The sequence below is a fragment of the Podarcis raffonei genome, chromosome 9 (genome assembly GCF_027172205.1).
Source record: "Podarcis raffonei isolate rPodRaf1 chromosome 9, rPodRaf1.pri, whole genome shotgun sequence".
Lineage (NCBI taxonomy): Eukaryota > Metazoa > Chordata > Lepidosauria > Squamata > Lacertidae > Podarcis > Podarcis raffonei.
The window spans coordinates 57,192,372-57,215,023 of NC_070610.1; the positions used below are offsets into that span (position 1 = coordinate 57,192,372).

General features: G+C 40.3%; 1 protein-coding gene across 7 annotated transcripts in view; it reads right to left on the reverse strand.

Moving 5' to 3' along the window:
• SGMS2 (sphingomyelin synthase 2) overlaps nucleotides 1-22,652 on the reverse strand; it is a 29,726-nt gene that overhangs the window by 5,396 nt on the left and 1,678 nt on the right. Inside the window, exons 1-4 of one of the 7 annotated variants that reach the window (XM_053403859.1) lie at nucleotides 21,939-22,336; nucleotides 2,392-3,061; nucleotides 746-863; nucleotides 462-615 (exon numbers count right to left, since the gene is read on the reverse strand). In XM_053403859.1, coding sequence (XP_053259834.1) covers nucleotides 462-615; nucleotides 746-863; nucleotides 2,392-2,846 — 727 coding nt within the window. In that variant the 5' untranslated portion in view covers nucleotides 2,847-3,061; nucleotides 21,939-22,336. Of the gene's footprint in view, nucleotides 1-461; nucleotides 616-745; nucleotides 864-2,391; nucleotides 3,062-9,790; nucleotides 9,934-13,420; nucleotides 13,499-21,669; nucleotides 21,874-21,932; nucleotides 22,337-22,652 lie in introns of those variants that run through there. The other 6 variants (XM_053403860.1, XM_053403864.1, XM_053403862.1 and 3 more) reach the window with 6 other exon arrangements.

Consider the following 22,652-nt stretch of genomic DNA (forward strand, 5'->3'; position numbering starts at 1 on the left):
TCTTTCCTCCACCCACATTCTGTTCTAGGAGTTCTCTTCCCTTACCCAAGTCAACTTCAGGGGACACCTGGGGGAAGAAGAGGGGAAACCCCAGTTGTGCCAGTGGAAGTCCTTGCCTGTGGTTTCCTGGTGGCATGCATTAATTCAATCCTGCCCATATTTTCCACTTAAGTACAAACTTTTCCTTGGGATAATTACATTCCCACAGGAAAACCTGGTAAGCTGCTTCACATGACTGATCTACCATGTAAGAGTCACCAAATGGAGCAATTTTAGAAGTATTTCATGCACTGGCCAAAATGTCAGAACTGGCCCAGATTTTCTGCTATTTTCAATCCAAAATCAGAAGCATTTGGTTAGATTGGTGCACATACAGAATACTGAAACTAGTATAAAAATCAGTGGAGTAGTATTGCTAAGCATTTATGCCAAAAATAAATAAATGAAAAATTGAAACTTACATTCCTTGATAAATAGGTAAGTGAGTGTTAGCACTACAGTGTGACCACTGAACAGGAAATCTCCGCATAAGATGTGTGAGCCTGTTATAGACAGTCCACCGCCGGAAATTAGTTGCAGGATCCGCTGAACCTTGGCTTGAGAATTTCCATTTAGCTAGTTTGTCATAGGGAGAACAAAATAAGAAGAAACACAAGATGAAGGAGACTGGAAGTGTTTGGTTGGATAAAGAACTCCAAGCCAACTGATTTGTAAAATAAATATAATTTGCATTTACTAGGTTTACCTTTGGAGCACACTGAAAATGCATTCCAGGCACAGGGAGAGTGGTGACATACATCGTAATGCAGCGGTAAAGGTATAAAGTTCCTATTATAAAGAAGAACCTTCGTCCCACTATTGATCTGAAAAATAATATTAAAGAGAGATTGTTCATGTAGTTATGCTATACGTACAACTCCATAAAAACACTATGCCTGCAAAATTCAACATATCTTTCCCACTCTTAATCTGTACTCCATAGCATAGGATAATGAGTACAACAGGAAAACTGTTACAGCCACATTCTTATTTATTCATTTATAAAAAATACTTTTCTACTGCAATGTCAAAAAATATCAAAGTGGTTTGCAACAATTATATATACATACACAATAAAAACCAAGCAAAAATTTAAAATCACAAACAAGCTAACTATTGCAGAATATGTTTTCTTAATTGTCCACATAAACCTGCCAGCATAGAAAAGTTTCCAGCAGATGTTTTAAAAGTTAAAATGGAAATTTCCTGCTGAATCTCTACTGGAAGAATGTTCCACAGGACTGGGCCAATGACACTATAAATTTTACAGTAAAGTTTTGCATTTTTCAAGATTTGCAAAGTTTGACTGTAATATGTCTATCATATGGGCACCAATATACTCCAAAAAGAGCAATTCATACTTGTGGAACTACTAAGACATGCACTTCTCTATTATTTAACCACCCAAGTGTATCTTATGGGTTCTCTTAACATTGTTGTATATCACTTTTAAGGTTAGATTCTAGGAAGGTGGCATATACATATTTTTGAGTAAAACAGCTATAGAGCAGTGACAATTCCTGCAAGACTTGATTGCTTATTTCCCATGCAACCAACTTTGGGAAGCTGCATAATTCATCATGTTACTAGCTTCTTCCTGTATGTGGTTGTGACCATAGAACTACTCTCTGCATGAAGGGTTTGGCACTGATGAACTGGAATACAGATAATAGCACATATTAAATATTTGTTGTGCTGGTTTTAGGTGAATTGAACAATTCTACATGTGTGATCTCAGAAGTATGTCCCATTGAGTTGAACAGGAATTAATCCCAGATAAATTGCTATAAGACTGCATCTTCAATATAAATATGTTGCATCTTTGTTACAAATCCATTTGTTTTAAACATAATTATATAAAGAAGGAAAAACTGATAATCCAAAATGTTAGGCAACACCACTTACCATTTCTATAGCAGCATTACTGTATTGCAGACTTGCATGTATCTTTTTTCTAGTATCTCAGTCCTTTCTTTTGCAAGTCCACATGATTAATAATAATTATGATTAATAGGTAAAACTCTGAATTCTCTCAGGGAGGGCCAAACTAGATGTGTCCTTAATATGTGTAATGTTCACTACATATCAGTTTTTCCTAAGCTACCTGCACAGTTGAGGAAGCTCAGTTCTCACTGTAAAGGAATCACTCCCCCATTGAGACTGGAATGGAAGTCCCCTCATACAGTTTTTTTCTAAAATCCCTAGCCATGCCATAAAACAGATTTCTATTCTGATCCCTGTAGGTAAGTGATTAATTAGTTAAAGACAGACAAGTTACATAATTGCCTATGCATTTAACTGACATCTAGTTTGGTCTTTAATAAGAAGAAGAAAAGAAGCTGTGCAACTTACTTGTATCTGAGAAACAGCCACTGGATTGTCCATAATCCAAACAGTATAATTCCATTTATTTCTGATACAGAAAAAGCCCATTCTACACGATCAATATAATCAAAAAACTTATCTGGCAATGGAGGACTGAGCTCCTTGGGAGGCACCCTCTCATGTACCGCTGTGATAATGACAGTCGTTAGAATTAAGTTGAAGACAGCATACACAAAGGCAATGCCTGTTTTCCACCATTCTAAAGGAAGTTTGTTTCTAGATTCAGCGGGCATAGAAATCTGTATATAGTCTGGATACTTCTTAGTGCCTTTCCGCAAGCCATTGGATAAACCCTTTGGTTTGCTGTTGCTGTTCTTGTTCTCCTCATTGACAGTGAGTGTGGGTCGAGTATAACCATTTGCAGTTTCATTGTTCTGGACTTCCATGTGCTCTTCAAGCTTTGCTGTCTCTATGGTATCCATCAGGCCTAACACGTGCAGCAAAATTAACAAATTCTTGTCTGATTTCTAATATTATCTCCTGCTTCCTTTAAAGTCTGCCTCCCGTAATTCCAGCCAATCTTGGTCCTTTAATAAGCATGTAGAAACTGGAGATTTCAATTTAACTTTCAATTAAGGCTTCAGTTTTCCAGAAAGAGTCTCACAAGCTTTTCCTCCAGGGACCATCAATACATTCTCTGCAATTAAAGTTGACAAAGATGTAAAATTTGCAAAAATCGTCACAGTTACCTCTGCATGTATGTTGGACAGCACAGGTGGCGACCATTTCTAATGTCCAGTACAGCTTTCCTGGGAGATGGCTGGACATTAGATTTGAGCTCTTAATAGTTGCTTTCAGTACCTAGCAATTCTAAAATGCAAGTTGCTGGGCATCAAGCTTATGCAGAAGTCACAACTTCAGTACGATAAGGTCCTTCCTTTTTATCAGAGTTCTACAAGCTTGTGATTTATTATGTAGAATGCAGCCCGCCAGTAACCTTACAACAACCACACACAAAATTTATTATCCAATCACAGGTAAACACATCTCTAAAACATAGACCCATTTGAGCGCTAGGGGGCAGTTAGATAGTTGGTAGGCTGCATTTGACTTCATAGTTGTGCCAAACTACTGTAATTTCATAAATATGGGAATAAGTTGTGGCTATTCGGCAATGCCAGATAGTTACACGGTGTACACTCCTTTTGATTCTCTTTACTATTTCAATTTTCCAGTCTGAGCCCTGTCCCTGGGGCAGGGAGGAGAAGATGCCTTTTGGTACGTGAAAGCCTAATTCACTGGTTCAAGGCATCTCCATGTGCTGCAAGTCACTTAATTCATGAGTAATATCAGATACAGATAGGGCAGATAAGTTTGATGGGACAGATAAGACTTCAGCTTTTAAAGTATGCCCATTTACAAAGGGGAACAGAATGTCCTTAAGAATGGAGAAAATACATTTCTGTCCCTATGTCTTATTCTGCTCTTAAATGTCCAACCATTTCCCTTTTAACATGCTTGCCCTTAGATACAGCTGCAAAGTTCTTTTTGATCTTTGCTTTCTCTCTCCCCTATCCATTATGCAAGCCAAGCCTGACACTATCCTTTTGATCTCTAGAAACAGCACCAAATAATCTGTAGCCATTAGAAACCAAGTAATTTGTATGCTCCAAACACTGAAAGCAGTTGGGTCAAGATCACCAGGAACAATACACAACCAAGTAAGCAGTCAAAGGAATGAGTCCTGAACATTCTAGTCACTGAAGTTTATTTGTTCTGGCTCACCTTTGTTTTCACAACAGTGTAAACAAAAGAATCTGTCAATACAATATCACTCCTTTAGAAATAATGCAGTCAGTACAATAACTGTAAATCCAAATGAAGTTAAAAATAAAATGAAAATGAAAATCATTCAAAACACAAAGTGCAATTTTGAATGAGCAAACAGGCAGACATTGGCTTCTAATGTTCTAAAACCTTAACGTATGATGACTATATTTTTACGGACAGTAAGCAAAATCTAAGTTTTCTATTTACGTGGTGCTGTAAACTATGGTTAGACTAGCATTGGTTGGTCAAGTCATTGCCACAAGAGAGGCTGAAGTGTGCTTTGAAAGTTAAGGCAATATATAATTCTATGCCCTTCGGAACCAAAAGATATTGTGGAACATTTTCCTATGGTCAGTATTAAGGGCAACAAAGGAAAATCATGGGAAGGAAGGGAATGCAAGAATTTGTTGAGGCAGGTCACACTATAGCCAACAGACATGGGAGAGTCCTAGAAATATCAGCTGATACCTAGGGTTCAATCTGAGTAATAGTTGAGCATTGGGGCAATCCCTTGTTTCGGACAGAGGGGAGGTTGTAGTCCTCGCCTGCCCTCCAAACGCTGGGGTATCCTGTTAAAGGGATCAGGGGGAGTGGCCATGTCCACCCTATTTGATGGGAACACCCTATCTAATGTAAGTCTTAGGAACCCCCACCTGGATTGACCACATGTCGCTTCCAGCGGGCAGGCCAGAAGTATTTCGATTTCCCCATGCCCAAGCCAAACCTCTTTCATCTGTGTTCAGTAAAGTTGTGGCCTGTTTTTTACCCAAAACCCAGTCTTATTGGTCTCTTATTTATATGGGTTGGGGTACAGGAAGTCCGATGCCTTGTTCTGCAACAGGATCAAGTATTACAGACTACCCTGAACTAGCAAGGAGGATGCCTACACATTGTTTTAGGAAATGGGTTTAGAAAATACATACATATGTCTTTGAATGCAAGAATTAAGCGTGCCTTCAATTTTAACCCAGAAAAAAGAGAGAACGATAAACTAATTATTAGGTGTTTGAGAAATACTGCTTTAGATTGCAATAATTTGTGTGAAATATGTTTGCCTTCCAAGCAGCAGCTTAATCACCTCTCCCCCCCCCCCCGGCATCTCATCTGTATGTATAGAAAGAAACAAGTATGTTCATGTGTATAACCTGTAAGTTTGAGAAAGAGTGATCCAGGATACAGTGCCCACATAAAAGATGTGAATTGGGAGAAAGTCTACTATATTGTTTGTGCATTATTATTTATTTAAAGAAAACTGGCTCCTGCTTCTCCCTCCAGAATTCAAGTTTATTAGAACTGCTCCTTGTCACTGGCTCTCCTTGCTCACTAAACCCTGTTGCCCCTTCAGCAAACTCCGCTGCCTTATGAGATATCTTTGGGAGGAAAAAAAAACTAAGAACCCTACACAAATGCGGAGCTGAGTCCCTAAAACGGTAGGAACTAGTGTGTCTCTGCACTCCTTTCTTGCCTCACCTTTTTCTTCTTCCTCTGATAGCAAACAAAACAAAATCAAAAATCAAAATCAAACACAACAGAATTTCCCATGACATTTGAATGAGGAGACTGATGTGAGGGATCCATACAAACCAGAATATCAAAGCAAGGAATGCCTACTATTAAAACTCAAATTCAGTTCAGTTTAAGCTGTTTTCAAAATGAGAAGATAAACTTCACTGCTTCAGTAAATGAACATATACTGAAAGGAGATACCATAGTTTTATGTCCAGTAGTGCTTCTCTTTGGATATCTTATCCCTGTTGTTGTGATATTTAATAATGCATTCTACATGCTTCATAACTCTGCAGCACAACCTGCGGTTTTCCCAATATCATAGCTTAAAGTCATCATTAATTGGATTTGTTACGTCCTTGTGTTGTACTGTACAAAATGATTTTACCAGGTTTTTTATATCCACTGGCTAGTGTACAAAACTGGCAATGTCTTTTAAGATACTCAGTCATAAAGAACCAGAATACAATTGCATTATGCTTTTGCTTTGGCCATAGGCTATTTCAGGCCAAAAGGCTGATCTCCAAGTATAGCTTTCAAGACACAGGAGAGAACCATCAAATCAAGGCAGACAGCAAGCTTTTCTCAAATCAAGCACTTTACTTTGCAATATCATTTATAAACATTAGGCATAAAGCTCATTAGACAAATGATTGCTTCTTTTATGAGCAAGAGCAAAACACAGTGACCCATTATCACCATAGTTTCAAGCACTGCATTATAAACACAATACATTATAAGCAAAGCATGTTGAGGATGAAGGATGAAGCAAGTTGGGAAGTCAACTTTTGGTTGTGCACTGGAATAGAGAAGAAGTCAGAGTTCAGGGTGGGGATGAACTCCATAATTATCATACTTGGTAAAAATAACTGTCCATCTGGGTTGGACTAGATCAGAGGTTCCCAACCTTTTTTTGGCCATGCCCCACCTAAGCATCTCTAAAATCTACATGCTTCAGGCATTAAAAGAGAGTGAGTGAGTAATATGTACTTTCCTTTACCCAGCTAAAAAGTGTGAGTCAACAGTCAGCAAAAGGAAAAGTGTAATTAGTCACATGCCCCACCAAGAAGAAGTGGCTCAGCTATATTTAGGATGTGTCATTTATATTTATTATCACCATGAGAGGTTGTCAAGTGACATAGGAATCTGGAATATTTGTGTATTAATTATATAAGAGTTGATACCTAACTATAATTTGTTCCTAAATGAGGCAAGATGTTACCACAGAATACACAGCAACTAAAACATGGAGATAAAGAAATACAGTTACATTTTAAGTTAAGAAGCTTTACTATAGTTTTACTGTAGTCTCTCTTTCCATTTCTTGAAAATATAGACTCCTTGTCCATAGTGAAAAGTTTTAGCATTGGTACATAAATATAAAGGGATGGCAAAAACAACTATAGTAGTTAAAAATTAAATCCAAAGATACCTAGATTATTTTTGCTGTTCCTGACACGTGATTTATTATTTTGTGTGACGGGAAGCAGCTACACACGCTATGCTGATGTATGACTCGAATGTTTTGGCTCCCGAACACCACAAACCCAGAAGTGTTCCGATTTGCAAACCGTTTTTGGAAGCCGAACACCCGACGCGGCTTCCGCAGCTTACTATTGAGTGCAGGAAGGTCCTGCAGCCAATCGAAAGTTGTGCCTTGGTTTTTGAACGTCAAACAGGCTTCTGGAATGGATTCCGTTCAAGAACCAAGGTACGACTGTATTTTTATTTAACAATTTCCTAAAATTTATACAAAACTTGATTGTAATTTAGCACTCTTTATTCAAGAAACAAGTTATTTCCTGCAAAAATCTAAATCCCTTATCTTTCTCTGAAAAAAACACTTATGGAGGACAAAATTTGATTTAAGATGGCCAGGTGTCCTCTTTTCTTTTAGACCACCCAATATTTCAGGGCTCTGGACAAAGGACGCTGGAAAGAGTCCTTTGTCCATTTGGTACCAGACATACAGGATGAGATATGAAGTGGTCCATCTTTCCTTCTACTATTAAAGTCAAACACAACAGCTACAATTGTTGGCTGGCTGGCTCTTGAGCTACAACAGAAACTAATGCCCCTGTGAAAGGCGAAGCAATGTTGTTCCTATGAACACTATGGAAAAAGGAATATACATTTCCTCTCATATAGTATCTCTACAAGGAAGAGGAAATGACGTTGGTTACCTCCCTCCACATTTGGAGTTTGAGTTCACACATGCAGCTTGTTTTTGGTTTAGGTTAAAAGAAAGAAAAAACACTGCCAGTCACCTTATCCATAGTAAGAATCTGCCACAGAGTAAAGGGAATCATGCTCTACTGCCAGTACACCCTATTTATTTTGTTTGATTAAATTTGGGGAGGGGGTAGTGATAAAATGATTAATAGGCAGTAATTGAAGGAAATTTTATTTTGGAGCAGAACCTGGATGATCTGGGTGGTAAATTAAGGATGAACCAATGCTGGTGATCTGGGGAGCATATAAATTGAATAATATGCTGGGGATGATTTGGATGGGAAAATAATTGGGTTTCTTAGGTAAAATTTAAATGTTAGTAATTATCTCTAACATTTGCACACAAACGAGCATATGCAACTCTGTGTCCTCAGCTTGGTTGTGTCTATCCTTTTTGCTGATGCATAACTGGTCACCCTGCAGGTATGCCCTTTGCCTACACACTGGACCTTTTTTCTTAACTTGTTTGTTGCAATATTATGTCTATATTCAAAGCTGCTACACTTTCTGTATTCATGCATGCCTGACGCTAGAAGACCAACTGAAGTGTAAAGTAAGGCACAGGCACTAGTTGGAAAACACAACTGTCTTCTGCATTAAGAGGTCACTGTTGATACTACTGCAAGTACAGTATAAGAGACAAATGTGAAACATAACTCAGTTAAGACTGGTTGCTTTCTGGCTCCTCCTTTCCCAAAAATGCCTCATGGGTCATTCCACTTGGTCATAATTCATAACAGCAACTATGCAACATTACATAACCAAATTTAGGTATCAATTCTATTTTCCGCCTTCCATCCCCACCCATTTCTTTTTGCACTGCGTCTGTTAGGCAGTATAGCTGTACTGAAGCTGCCTTCAGTGCACTGGCAGATAAGTAATATATAAATGCAATAAATAAACAAACCAGTTGAGGCATGAAATATTCATCAACTTTAAAAAGCAACAACAACTAAAGAGCAGCTAGTTTTAGCACTGCCAAAACTGCCAGCACAGACATTTCCCACATTTATATAAAGTATTTCCCCCTCATCTTTCTACCCAAGATGATCTCCATGGCAAAGATGTCACAAAAGGAAGGCCAGGAAAGTTTAGACCTCTGATGGGTTTCAGGTTGTGAGTTTGCTAGTATAACATTTGGTGGCACTTGTTCCTGTGTGTACTTGCCTTATACCCCAAAAATGTATTGCTTTTATATTTTTAAAGTAGAAAGTGGGAGGGAGGCAAAAAAATCACAATTTGATAATGCATAGCACATACTTCTTAGCACCTCTAGCAGGCCAGTACCTAGTCAAATACTGGCACTTTGCAACAGTCATGTTATGTAGCCACAGCAATGACCACAAAAGCTAGGAGGAGTGCAGAGAGAATAAATGCCACGGTGCATCTGCATTAGCAAAACCAGAAGCCTTCATCTGCCCCAGCTGCAATAAAACATGTCTCTTGTGTATTGGTCTCTACACCCACAGCAGACGATGTAACTCTCCAATGGTTCGCCTTTACCCCTGATGAGACACCCTTCCATAGTCTCTTGAGACAGACAGATGCCAACAACAACAAAATGGTGAGCAGTCAACAGAAGGAGATGTTCTTTGCCACTGACATCATACCAAATATTTCTGCCATCATATAATCAAAGAGGAATGTAATTCCTTTGGGGTGAGGAGAAAGAAGAAAAGAAACCAAGTATACTTATTAAAAGAGGATTCAGCAGGCTGCACAGCAGAATCTCAGCAGATCTATGTGGCCCAATCACTGTAGGCTATGCATTAGGTTGGGAATCAGTAAACATACATACAAGTTTAAAGAAAGTCCAAGAAGCTTAAAAGGGAAAAAACATCCTACTTTTCCTTCTGACCTGACTATTTAAGATGTTCTTTGATCCAAATCCTAGGCACAATACAATGTCCCAAGTGACACTTTGAACTGCCATCATAACCAGTTCATGCTCAAAAGTTTTACATAATGGCTGAGCTGTACATGTACTCAGAAAGATTCTGAGGCAACTCAGGGCAAAGTTGGAACTGTTTATGATGTAATCGTAATTCAGATGTGTAAAAATTCCTATTCAGAACTTTTGCTGAGCAGAGATTTGGTGGGTGGTAATTTTCATCAGAAGTCTTACATTTCAGATTCTTTCTTACGTTAGTCAATGTTTCATTTTAATGGTCTGTTAGTAATGATGTTTTCCATCAATATGTTTTCAACTGTAGTATCAACTATGTGAAATAAATACTTTGCTTCTTATTGATCCCCTTAGCTTTTTCCTTGAACACTTCAAAGCAATATTTTCTTGCTGTCAGCCTCTAAAAAACCCAGGGGTAAGTGCTCCTAGATCAAGTTACTTTTTCTCAGCCAAACCCATTTCATAAAGTTGCTAGGACACTAGAATTCCCCTAAGTTTCTTGTAGGAAGGATAAGATCCAATGTATGAAATAGAAAATTACCACATGCTTTGCATATAGAAGATTCAAGGTTCGATTTCTAGCATCTCTATGCAGGGCTGGGAAAGAATGCTGTTTGAAATGCTGTGGTTAAAATCTAAACTATGGTTTGTTTAAATTAAGCTAACTTCAAACTGTGGTTTATGAAGTTGCCTTGTTTCAAACAAACCACAGTCAAAATTAACCACAATTTAGGAGTCTGAATTCTGAACTGCTAAATGAAAGCTTCTAATCACTTCATTGCAGTCACACTGGAAGAGGAGAGGGGGTTAGAAAGCCCTGGAATTTAAGGATCATCTAGGGTCATTCTCATCAAGATACACTATGGTTCAGCATGATACCTAAATGCAACCAGTGTCAACTTTGACTGAAACCAGTTCTCTATGGTCTCAGACAGCAGTGCCCACCTCCTGCTACCCATGATCATTCTAACTGGAAGTACCAGGGATTGAATGAAGATTTTATGCCTTCCAAGTATGTGCTCTATCGCAGAGCTATGGCACTTCACCTACTAGTTCCCATTTATGTGAAGAATGTTACGAAAAACCCTTCCTTGAAGCATCAGCCATACAACACTAGTGATCAAAGATTTCAGCAATTGGTGCACAGCAAACAGTACGGTATCAGGACTTCATATATCATTTATTATAGCCAGCCTCTTATTTTCTGCTGTTGGCCCAGTGAAGTTGGGATGGGTGGCTTTTTAACCTTTGTATAACACCAAAATGGTCCCAACTGCCCTAGCTAGACCACTGTAAATACCAGCACAAATAAAGGTGTTCATGATACTCATTTGACTCATTTGACAGTCTGGCTTTACCCAAAAAAGTCTAAGTTAAAGAGGTTTCTATTGACACAGTTAAAAACTCTCACTGAAATATGTTATATTATGTGTCATAGTTGCCTTTGACTGGACTTAATCATCCAGGGGTCCTTTACCTTTTACCATAGTAACTGGCACATTAACACTATTATTCACCAGTAAAATGATTGCAACATACATCAGTGAGGTCCCGGTTATTCAGAAGCAACATTAGACAATCCTAACCCATTTATCTCTATAATCGAGAATCACTATCACTTGCCTGACAGAAAAATAGACAACTGTGATCTAGCTGCTTTCTGGAATTATTAGCAACTACATTTTTTTAAAAAAAGTAAAATTGTAATTCTCTCATTATCATAGAAAGGAACATCAAAAGAGCAGTCAGTATATTATAAAAGCATTTCATGATGAGAAGGAGGCATGTCCTGGGCCACAACTCTTGTCAGTTTTGCTGGATTTTTAGCCCTATTGCTCCTTGACAGCTATATCTAAGATAGCAGGGATATATATATATATATATATATATATATATATATATATATATATATATATTGTTGTTTAGTCGTTTAGTCGTGTCCGACTCTTCGTGACCCCATGGACCAGAGCACGCCAGGCACCTCTGTCCTCCACTACTTCCCGCAGTTTGGTCAAACTCATGCTGGTAACCTCGAAAACACTATCCAACCATCTCGTCCTCTGTCGCCCCCTTCTCCTTGTGCCCTCCATCTTTCCCAGCATCAGTGTCTTCTCCAGGGAGTCTTCTCTTCTCATGAGGTGGCCAAAGTACTGGAGCCTCAGCTTCACGATCTGTCCTTCCAGTGAGCACTCAGGGCTGATTTCCTTAAGAATGGATGCGTTTGATCTTCTTGCAGTCCATGGGACTCTCAAGAGTCTTCTCCAGCACCATAATTCAAAAGCATCAATTCTTCGGCGATCAGCCTTCTATATGGTCCAGCTCTCACTTCCATACATCACTACTGGGAAAACCATGGCTTTAACTATACAGACCTTTGTTGGCAAGGTGACGTCTCTACTTCTCAAGATGCTGTCTAGGCCTGTCATTGCCCTTCTCCCAAGAAGCAGGCGTCTTTTAATTTCGTGGCTGCTGTCACCATCTGCAGTGATCATGGAGCCCAAGAAAGTAAAATCTCTCACTGCCTCATTTCTTCCCCTTCTATTTGCCAGGAGGTGATGGGACCAGTGGCCATGATCTTTGTTTTTTTGATGTTGAGCTTCAGACCATATTTTGCGCTCTCCTCTTTACTTTCTGATATATATATCAGAAAGACTGATATATATATCAGTCTTTCAAAAACAAAGCACAGGCTAAAATTGTGGATTCACACATGTCCAAATGATTCTAGATGCCATGCCTGGCTTTCATACAGGCATGCATACAATCAGAGTACTAAAGCAGAAAACAATCTCAAATAATGCTGCATAATTATGGACGTGTTTAAATAGAGATAAAGGAGAAAAGGAACTGTGGATGAAGAACTTTGACCCACTATAACATTTATAATATGGTATTACCACCATAATACAGAAACAATGCGTTTTCCCCAGCTTAATTAAAGGCACTATGCATATGGAAGCAGGATGCCACCTACATCCCTAGCTAGATGAGCATGTGTAATTAACTGCTGTGTGTAAGCCTGTTTGCCCCAATGCTAGAACACCCTCCGTCCGCAACAAAACAGAACAGAGGAGGGTGTTCCGCAAGGTCAAGGTCTTGCCGCTTGTCTGCTCTGCCCCAAGGCTGGGGAAGATAAGAATGCTGCACGCCAGAAAGCGTTCCTCTCACCAAGAGGCACATTCCAGTGGTGATGTCGCCACTTATGCTTTCTGCCACCTGAGGCAGCTGCTTCGCCCTGCCTCATGGGTGGGCTGGCTCTGATGACAGAAGATACATAAAAATGCAGCACAAGTATATAGCATCTAAACAATCTCATGAACTTTAAAAATATAATACGATCAACAAAATCGCTTACATACAGATTCACACTACCCAGATCTAAATACACAACCTCCACATACACAATCACTTAACAATCAGACTCTCCTTACACCACAACATTGCTCCACCACTCAATTCTCACTTTACTAAAAATGCTCAAAACATTTTATTTTATTGGCTGTGTTTAAGCATAACACTAAACTATATTTTAAGTTTGACACAAATAAGCCCAGGTGAACCTCAGGCTCACAATCTACTTACCCTCTTTGCTCTAGTGCAGTTGTGAGGAGTTTGGAGGTTTCTGCTTACCCAGCTTCTTATGAACTGGCTAACTGTGGTTAATGTTAACTGTCATTTCTCTGAAAGACGTTAATATTAACCAGATGACACAACAAGCTATATTTAAAGAAAAACAGAAGCAGAAGTTTCGAAACTCATCTCCAATGCCACACAAAAAGGGGTGGGGTAAGAGTCTGAAGCTCATTCACAACAAACAATAGTTTGTTTATTTATATTTGTATCCCAGCTTTCCTCTAAAAAGCGCACAAAAGGGCATACATGGTTCTCCGTATCTTCAATTTATCCTCACAACAACCCTGTAATGGTAGGCTGAGATACATTTTCCCCTAGGTCACCTGATCTCTCCAGTCCTAGTCCAACACTACACCACAGTGATACTCGTAGCACAGCATATTAATGTTTGTGATGAAGCCTGAGGTTCTACCTTCACTATTTGAGGCACTATACCTCTGTGTGGCTGTTGTTGGGAGTTGCAGGTGAGGAGAGTGCTGTTGAGCTCTGGTTCTGCTTCTGGGCATCTACCCAAGGGCATCTGTTTGGCCAATGTGAGAGAAGACTGCTGAATGAGACGGGCATTTGGCCTGATCTCGCAGGCTAAAGGAGGATGAACCACAATTACTGACAACATCCATAGAGACTAAGCAAACTTAGATTTAATGGCAAGAAATAGAAACATTATTTCCTCGGTCAGTAAGACTTACTTCTAAACCTAGGGACGCTCACATAACAAGCAACAGTCCAATACTGATTAAGCCTATTTGTTATGATCCACAGCTGACATAATAAAGAGCATCTAAGAATAAGACTGTTGGCCTCATGAAACAACCTCAGGCTGCACTACAACAAAGCAAATAAGGGTAATCTACAGGACTACAAGTTAAGAATACTGATCGGAAAATATAGCTATCTTGAAAAAATGGATTTCACTAATCCAGATTATTGTTCCTTGGGGGGAAATGTTTTGTCTGTCCAACAACATCTTGCCAATTTTTAATTTTTAGATAATAATTCAATGATACCCATTTCCCCCCTGTGATTTCTTCCATATCCCCCCCACTTCATATTGTTACAAGGCAACCCAATCTCTGAGCAGTGCGAGATTCTAGAAGTACCAGCACGCTTACCAGGCTCTGTGTTTCCTTTTGGAACAAAGAGACACAGTGGAGACTGTGATGTCTTTATGATATACGATTTATTTACACATGTATACAACCTGGACCTAGATGGAGAGAGGGCAGAGACTTCACACCCCAAGAGGGTCTTGTTCCTCCTATTGCTGCAGCATTGGATTCCAAGAGACCCCAAACATCATGTCTGATCTTCTCTGCAGCATAAAACAGACTGCCCACATCATGCTCTGCACCACCCCCCCTCCAGCTTGTAAAAGGGACTTTTTCCAATTTGATTACCTCATCTCCCACTGCAATTTTGCCCTTCCCTCCTAAAACTCTGGCCTTTTTTTTGTTAACTTTCTCATCTCATGGAGAAGCTTTCCCAGTTTCTCTCTGACCCAGAGAGTCTCTGTTAATGGCCTTCCTAAAAGGCCCAACCATTCCAGTTATTATTTCTTGATGGTTCTCTTGCCAGGCTGCTTCCTAGACACAGAAAAACTGGTTTAAACTCCAGCCCCCACTAGACCTTGGAATATAGGGGTGGCTTAAATTCCAACCCTTTACTGCATCCAGATATTTTAGGATAGTATTGCCTAGCCACAAACTTATAACACTGTTGAACGCTTTTCTGTCTATTATATTTAAGATTAAAAGGTAAAGGTACCCCTGCCCGTTCGGGCCAGTCTTGCCAGACTCTAGGGTTGTGCGCTCATCTCACTCTATAGGCCGGGAGCCAGCGCTGTCTGCAGACACTTCCAGGTCACATGGCCAGCGTGACAGGCTGCATCTGGCGAGCAAGCGCAGCACACGGAATGCCGTTTACCTTCCCGCCAGTAAGCGGTACCTATTTATCTACTTGCACCCAGAGGTGCTTTCGAACTGCTAGGTTGGCAGGCGCTGGGACCGAACGATGGGAGCGCACCCCGCCGCGGGGATTCGAACCACCGACCATGCGATCAGCAAGTCCTAGGTGCTGAGGTTTTACCCACAGCACCACCCGCGTCCCATATTTAAGATTAGGACACAATAATTGTTTAACATGTATGCAAGTCCTCAGCAGATGTGTCATCCACATTCATCTACGATTTGCTCAAAGATATTGTGACGTGCATGGATCTCCATGCTTGGATGAACAGCCATGGACAGTATAATTATTACTTTATTATGATTTATTAAATTTGTATACCTCCCTTCATCTAAAGATCACAGGGTGGTTCACAACATATGCAGGTAACATTTCCTTTTACAATTCCTATTTTCAAAGCAGCCATGAAGTGGAACCGGGCCTAAACAGCAGCAGATTTAGTGTACTGTACAAATCTATGTGAGCATAGGATTGTACCTGTGTGAGACAGTGGCAGAGCAAGCTGATCAGGCACCTGGGGCAACACGCATGCCCTGCACCCAGGGGCGGGGCCAGCTGTCCATATGGGCGGGGCCAGCCAGGGCAGGATGCTCCTTGGGGCCTCTGAGGGGTCTGCCTGCCTCCTCCCACTCAGCTGCGCACACGCTATTTCTGGCGCTCAGAAGTGTGCTATAATAGGCCTTGTAATCTTGGACAACTAATAAAGTATGGGTGGTTCACCTAAATTAAGTTTTTTAAATTAAAAAATGACTATATACAGAACAACTAAACTTGAAAACAAAAATTCTATAGCAATAACTGCTACCATGCACTTCTCTCCAACATGTTATTGCCTTCATTCAGGCAGCATCGGTTATGCAGTATGATGCCACATATCTATGCAGTCATTAACCACTCTTGCATGCAAAGATAAGCTATTAACCACAATTTACCATGAATGAGCAGCTATTCAACTGTTCCCACCCTTTGTGCTGTGACAGGAAGAAACAAAACCAGAGTGTTGGCACATGTTCAGCCAATTATCTGTTCGGTTTTTCTCTCCCAGTTTTTCTGAACAGGATAACCATAGTATACACATTAACCAAGAAACATGTATTTTTACTATCTTACAATCCATGTTTTATTTTATTTTTCTCTACTTAACTGGGAAATGTGCAAAAAATAGCAAGATGGTACAATTACATTTTCAAAAGCCAAATATTTTACATAGGTCAGAGGAACCGGTAAATCCAACTGATTTCAATTGGAATGTACTTTCAAATAAGTTGAACTGCAGTGTAGCTCAATCCTGTATATGGGAATAAGTCCCATAAAGTTGAATGGGCCTTACTCCCAAATGTGGTACCTTGGTTTACGAACTTAATCCATTCTGGAAGTCCATTATTAAACCAAAGCGTTCTTAAACCAAGGCGTGCTTTCCCATAGCTGTGGGGGACTCAATTTACACTTAACAGGAAGCGGAACATGTTCTGCTTCCAAGGCAAAGTTCACAAACCGAAACACCTACTTCTGGGTTTGCAGTGTTCTTAATCCAAGTTGTTCATAAACTAAGCTGTTCTTAAACCAAGGTACGACTGTATAGGACTGCTGCCTTCTCGGTAGTCACACTCTCCCCGTGGAATGCCGTCCCATCAGACGTCAAGGAAATAAACAACTATCTGACTTTTAGAAGAAATCTGAAGGCAGCCCTTTACAGTGGTATCTTGGATTACAAACACTTCGGGTTACAGATTCCGCTAACCCGGAAGTAGTATCTTGGGTTAAGAACGTTACCTCAGGATGAGAACAGAAATCGCGTGCTGGCAGTGCAGCGGCAGCGGGAGGCCCTATTAGCTAAAGTGGTACCTGAAGTTAAGAACGGTTTCAGGTTAAGAACAGACCTTCGGAACGAATTAAGTTCATAATCAGAGGTACCACTGTATAGGGAAGTTTTTAATGTTTGATGTCTTACTGTGTTTTAAGTTTTTGGAAGCCGCCCAGAGTAGTTAAGGCAACCCAGTCAGATGGGTGGAATAATAATAATAATAATAATAATAATAATTGTTATTATTTTATTATTACCAGCCCAATCCTATGCATATTTACTCAAAAGCAGATCCCACCAAGGTCAATGGCACTGACTTTGCCCAAGTTTCAGCTCATGGCCAGTATAGTTAAATAGTTCTCTGAGCAGATGCACATCTGAGGAAACAGTAGTTCATCTGTCTTGCAGAAACTTTCCCATCAATGCCTGTTTTAGTTCCTAAATAAATCTCACAGCATCTGCTGGGACAGTACTGTCTGTGATTCTTAATGCCCTTTGGAATAATCTGGGACAGTAGTGTCCATGGTACAATAAGCCTCCTAACAGGCTGAGATCTGCAAAGACAGCAATGTCTCTGTTAAGAGCCATTCTTCCAGCATCTGCTTGGCATATAGCTGTTCTGTATCCATATTAAAATGAAGTGTTATGGTACCCACATTTATATAGTGCTAAAATTATTGTGTAAAGACTATCTTACCTAAATGCAAATTAGACAAGCTAATACTTACCATAAATATTTTGCAAATAAAACAAATTAAATAAAAAATAATAGCCTATAAAAATATAATTCATAAGCTAGAGTAAATCATAGAAAAGTCCACATTCAATCCTGTAGACAAGCAAAGTCCATTAATATACATCCCTTTGTAACACAGATTGCAAACATGCAGAGGACACCAATAGAGGAATGCACAAGTTGGCAAAGGTGGTTTTCTGCTCACATTCTTTTTGAGCAGTTGGTGATGGCAGCCCTAGAACATTAAAGTGTCTACTTGGCTGCAGTCTTCAAACCACTTACTCCAGAGTACTCCCATTTTTGTAAATATGATTATTCTCAGTGGTTACAGCCATTAAGGGCCGCTTCTCATGTTACAATTTCATATACACAAACTGATCCTTGTTTTGCAATGTGAAAATGGATGTAGCTGTGCTCTTTTTTTGCCCAATACAGAAACTGAATCAAAATCAAGGAGAGTATTGTAAGGAGAAGGGAATGAGAGGCAAACACCTACATGGCAATTCTTAAACTAGAAGATGCATGCTGTTCCATAAAACAACCTTGACTGTAGATGGAACTGGAGTCTTAAGATTTATTTACAGAAAAAGAGACCCTAAAGCTAGCAACCATTGCAGTCACAAACTTTAATATAAACGTAACAGTTACTAAAAATGTAAACCAAAATTCTCAACTGTTTTATGCTTCAAGATACCTCCCTAAGGAAATAACTGCAGTTAAAAAATGGCTTAGAGTGCAAATTATATCCCATCTATAATGAAGTATGGGACACGGGTGGTGCTGTAGGTTAAACCACAGAGCCAAGGGCTTGCCGATCAGAAGGTCAACAGTTCGAATCCCTGCGACGGGGTGAGCTCCCGTTGCTCAGTCCCTGCTCCTGCCAACCTAGCAGTTCGAAAGCATATCAAAGTGCTTGTAGATAAATAGGTACCACTACGGCGGGAAGGTAAACGGCATTTCCGTGCGCTGCTCTGGTTCGCCAGAAGTGGCTTAGTCATGCTGGCCACATGACCCGGAAGCTGTACGCTGGCTCCCTCGGCCAATAAAGCGAGATGAGCGCCGCAACCCCAGAGTCAGCCACAACTGGACCTAATGGTCAGGGGTCCCTTTACCCTTTACCTTTTATAATGAAGTATGCAAACTATCATGCTTTCCTCTTTCAAGATTTAACTATAGACATACTTGTGTTTTAATAGGATTAAATACATTGAAAAGAAATGTTTGTTAGATATCTGCTTTCTTAATTTTGTTCAAATATTAATATAATTAATTATGTGAATGGAAAACAAACATGCAGTTTCCAATTTTCTACTATGGTTAAGAATCCAGAAAACATTGAGTTGGATGCAGAAAGTTTCTTCTGCTCACATTATTATAAACTCAAAGATGTTCTGTTACTTGCTGAAGCTTGAGAGGAATCTACCTATTGTAGCACTAAATGAATGCTTGGACAAGCATTCGTGGAGAACTGCTAGTAGCTAATTGACTTTTGCTCATGGTTCTTTGGATGCAAATTACTACATGCAACAGTTTCACATGATATACATATAATCTGAAGGAAATGAGAGATTTCAATATGTGGCCATTAAAAGTTTAAACCCCAAATGATGTATAATGATGAGAAATGTGGAATAAGAATACGTATGTTGAAGAGTTGCAAAAATCTTTCAGTATCAAGTGCTCAAGGGATTATAGGCTGGAATACAAAACAAAGCAATCAAAGTATAATTAGGATTCTTATGATATTTTAATTTATTTAAATGAAGTTTGTGAACTGATCATAAAGACTTTTATGGTCAGAGAGAGACTGATTTCTCAGCCTGATTCAAGAATGTGGCAGGCAGGAGTGTACTTTCAATGATTGATAGAAAGAAAGAAAGAAAGAAAGAAAGAAAGAAAGAAGTCTTCTGGGAACAGACTCACAACTGTAAACTCATCAAAGTAACAGGTCACATATTTGCTAGTTATAGATTGTCTTCTTTTCCTGCCTAGTCTTCCTCATTCAGTAGCTATGTGTAATCCTCCTAACATTACAGAGTAATCTATAAGATTACTCAGGACTGAATGGCTTTGGGTTGCAACCAGATGGAAGCTACCTTAAAAAGTAATACACCTGAATACTAAATTTGTTTACTTTAAAGACAGGCCTACTGTTGTCAATACCCTTCACTTCCAAATAAGTTTTAGATTTAAAACCTATATCTAAAAACCTGCTATCTCTATACCATATCCCTCAAGCGAAATACTCAAGAATACAAGTACTGTAACTTTAAGCAGTTATTTGCAAACATTTGTGCTTATAGTACCCACTACACAGCTGACAGAAAGACTATGAGGCCACTTTTTTGTGTGTGTGGGGGGGGGAGACATTTATCTTTTATTAACAAGACTTTCTACATCCATGAAACAGACTTACCAAACGTAATCTTACTAAGCAAAACAATGGGAATATGGAAAACACTTTGTTTTGTTTGCAAGCCGAAAAAAAATTGTTTTAAAACAATAATGGGAGCCAGGCTCAATCATGCTTAGCATAAACCCATTAAATTCAATGAAACTTCATTTGGACACAACAACCTTATGGCGCAAGGTAAACTCCTTCCACCCCTGGTTGGATTTTACAGAGCAGTGGGCTCAACTACATTGCAGCCCTGCTATGCATGGTAGTTGAGGTGGAAGATGGACCACAACACTGGCCTGGACCTGGTACAGCAATCAGATCCAAATTGCACGCAACGCTGTCACACAGATGCAGGGCCAGCTCTGGATCCAACAGATCCAAGGCTGGCTCAGCCCTGCCCCTGAAATACCACATTCAGCAGACAGAAGTGGGGAAGCTCCACTCCAGCAGAGTGATGCACAGGTAACTGGCTAACAGCGGCTGGGAGAGGTACACCTCCACCCAATTAAACACCCCCAGCCTTACATAAAGAGGATTCAAATTGTTCTGCCTCTATTCTATGCAAGATTGAGTCTGAATCCATCCCAAACTGCATTTCATACAGTAGTGGTCTAACCTCTGCTTTTAGATAATAAACCATGTAGTATAACAATGCGATGTGTACAAGCAACCTTACCATTTAAAAAAACACATTATTCCAAAGTCTCTAAAAATCTATTCAAGATAAACTGAATTACAGAACATTTCTACACATTTCTAATAAAGCTCAGTCAAAACCAGTGGGGCATCACCAAGTTCAAAACTACTTCTATGCAATTGTGACCCGCTAAAGAAAAGTTTACCTACATTTGAAGTTTTCACAATACATGTATTTTACGGCAATGAAATTGAGCCGGAAATGTTTTGTCAGTTTGTTTCATATTTACAACAAACCATCCTATACAGTCAACTTTTATTTAAGTCCCCAGAAACGTCCTTCTGCTTTGGATGCAAGCTGCACTACCCTGGGAGTAAGTCCAATTGAACTCAGTGGGATTTACAGCTGAGCTGACATGCAAAGGACTGCCCTATTAAAAACTGGAGTCAAGCAGATAGAAAAATAAAAAGGTTTTGGTGGAGATAAAGAAGTTTCGGAAGCAATATAAAGCATTTTCATTCACATATTTGGCACCACAAACCTCCCCCATCCCCCAATTAGATTTTTCTTGGGGGGGGGGGAGCGCCATGGAGTTTTCGTTCCTTCCAATATCCACAACTAACCCCTTGGCTGACGCACCAGCTCTTGAACTTACCTACTTAATTTGGAGAGGGGAACAGCCTCCGAACTAGTTCTGCGTTCCAGCACTCAGCAGGAAAGTCTCCTGCATAGCCTCCAACCAAGCTCCTTGGCATTTGCAGTTCCTTCTGGCCAGAACTAGAGGCAGGCACTCCCACCACTGGGCTAGGAGCCGCAAGAAGAAACAGCTAGAAGAAAGTTTCCTTTTCCCTTGCAGGCAGCTCTCCCCCCCCCCTTCTTTATTTAATCCCAGCCTCTTTACGCGAATGCCACACGCACCGTTACCTCGGCAGTGCAACAGCTGGAGAGGTTTCCTCTGCGCGAGGGCGGCTCCTGGGAGACGGAGCCTCGAGGCAGGCTGGACTGGCGGGGCCGTGGCTGCTTCTGGAGGCGCCGCTGTGTTTACAGCCAGTTTCATGCTCTCCGCTCGTCCCCTCCCTCTCCCTGCCTCCCTGCCACAGCCTCGCCTGACATCATTCATTCTCTTACATTCACACACACGCCCACTCCATTTCCAAACAGTGAGTCAGCCTAGCCCTGCTCCTATGCGAAGAAGGCTGGGCTAGAAAAACCGGTTGAGACCGAGGAAGGGAAATAAAAATAAAATGAAGGGAGGGAAAAAATTAATCGAGCGGGGTGGGAAGCCCTGCTCCACAGTCTGTCGCTAAAGGTGGGGATAGGAGGGATCTGCCACAGGGATCAAGGCACGGGTTGGTGCATGCACTGAACTCGCGTTGCAATTAAGAGAGTGGAGAGAGTTGGGGAGCGGATTCTGCAAGGAAACGAGCCAGCTCCTGTCTGGATAATCCTGCTCCTGATCTTCAGGCTACCTTAAACCGTTCTTCAAAAGAAGGAACTCCCTTTAGGATCAAACAGGGGCAGAATCCGATCGTTCTAACTGCTGCTGCTGTTTTCGGCGTTTCAAGGATCCTCTTTCATGGTTTCTTATGCCTCCGTGGTGCACTTTTCATATCAGCTGTCGTCCTTCAAACTTTCCCC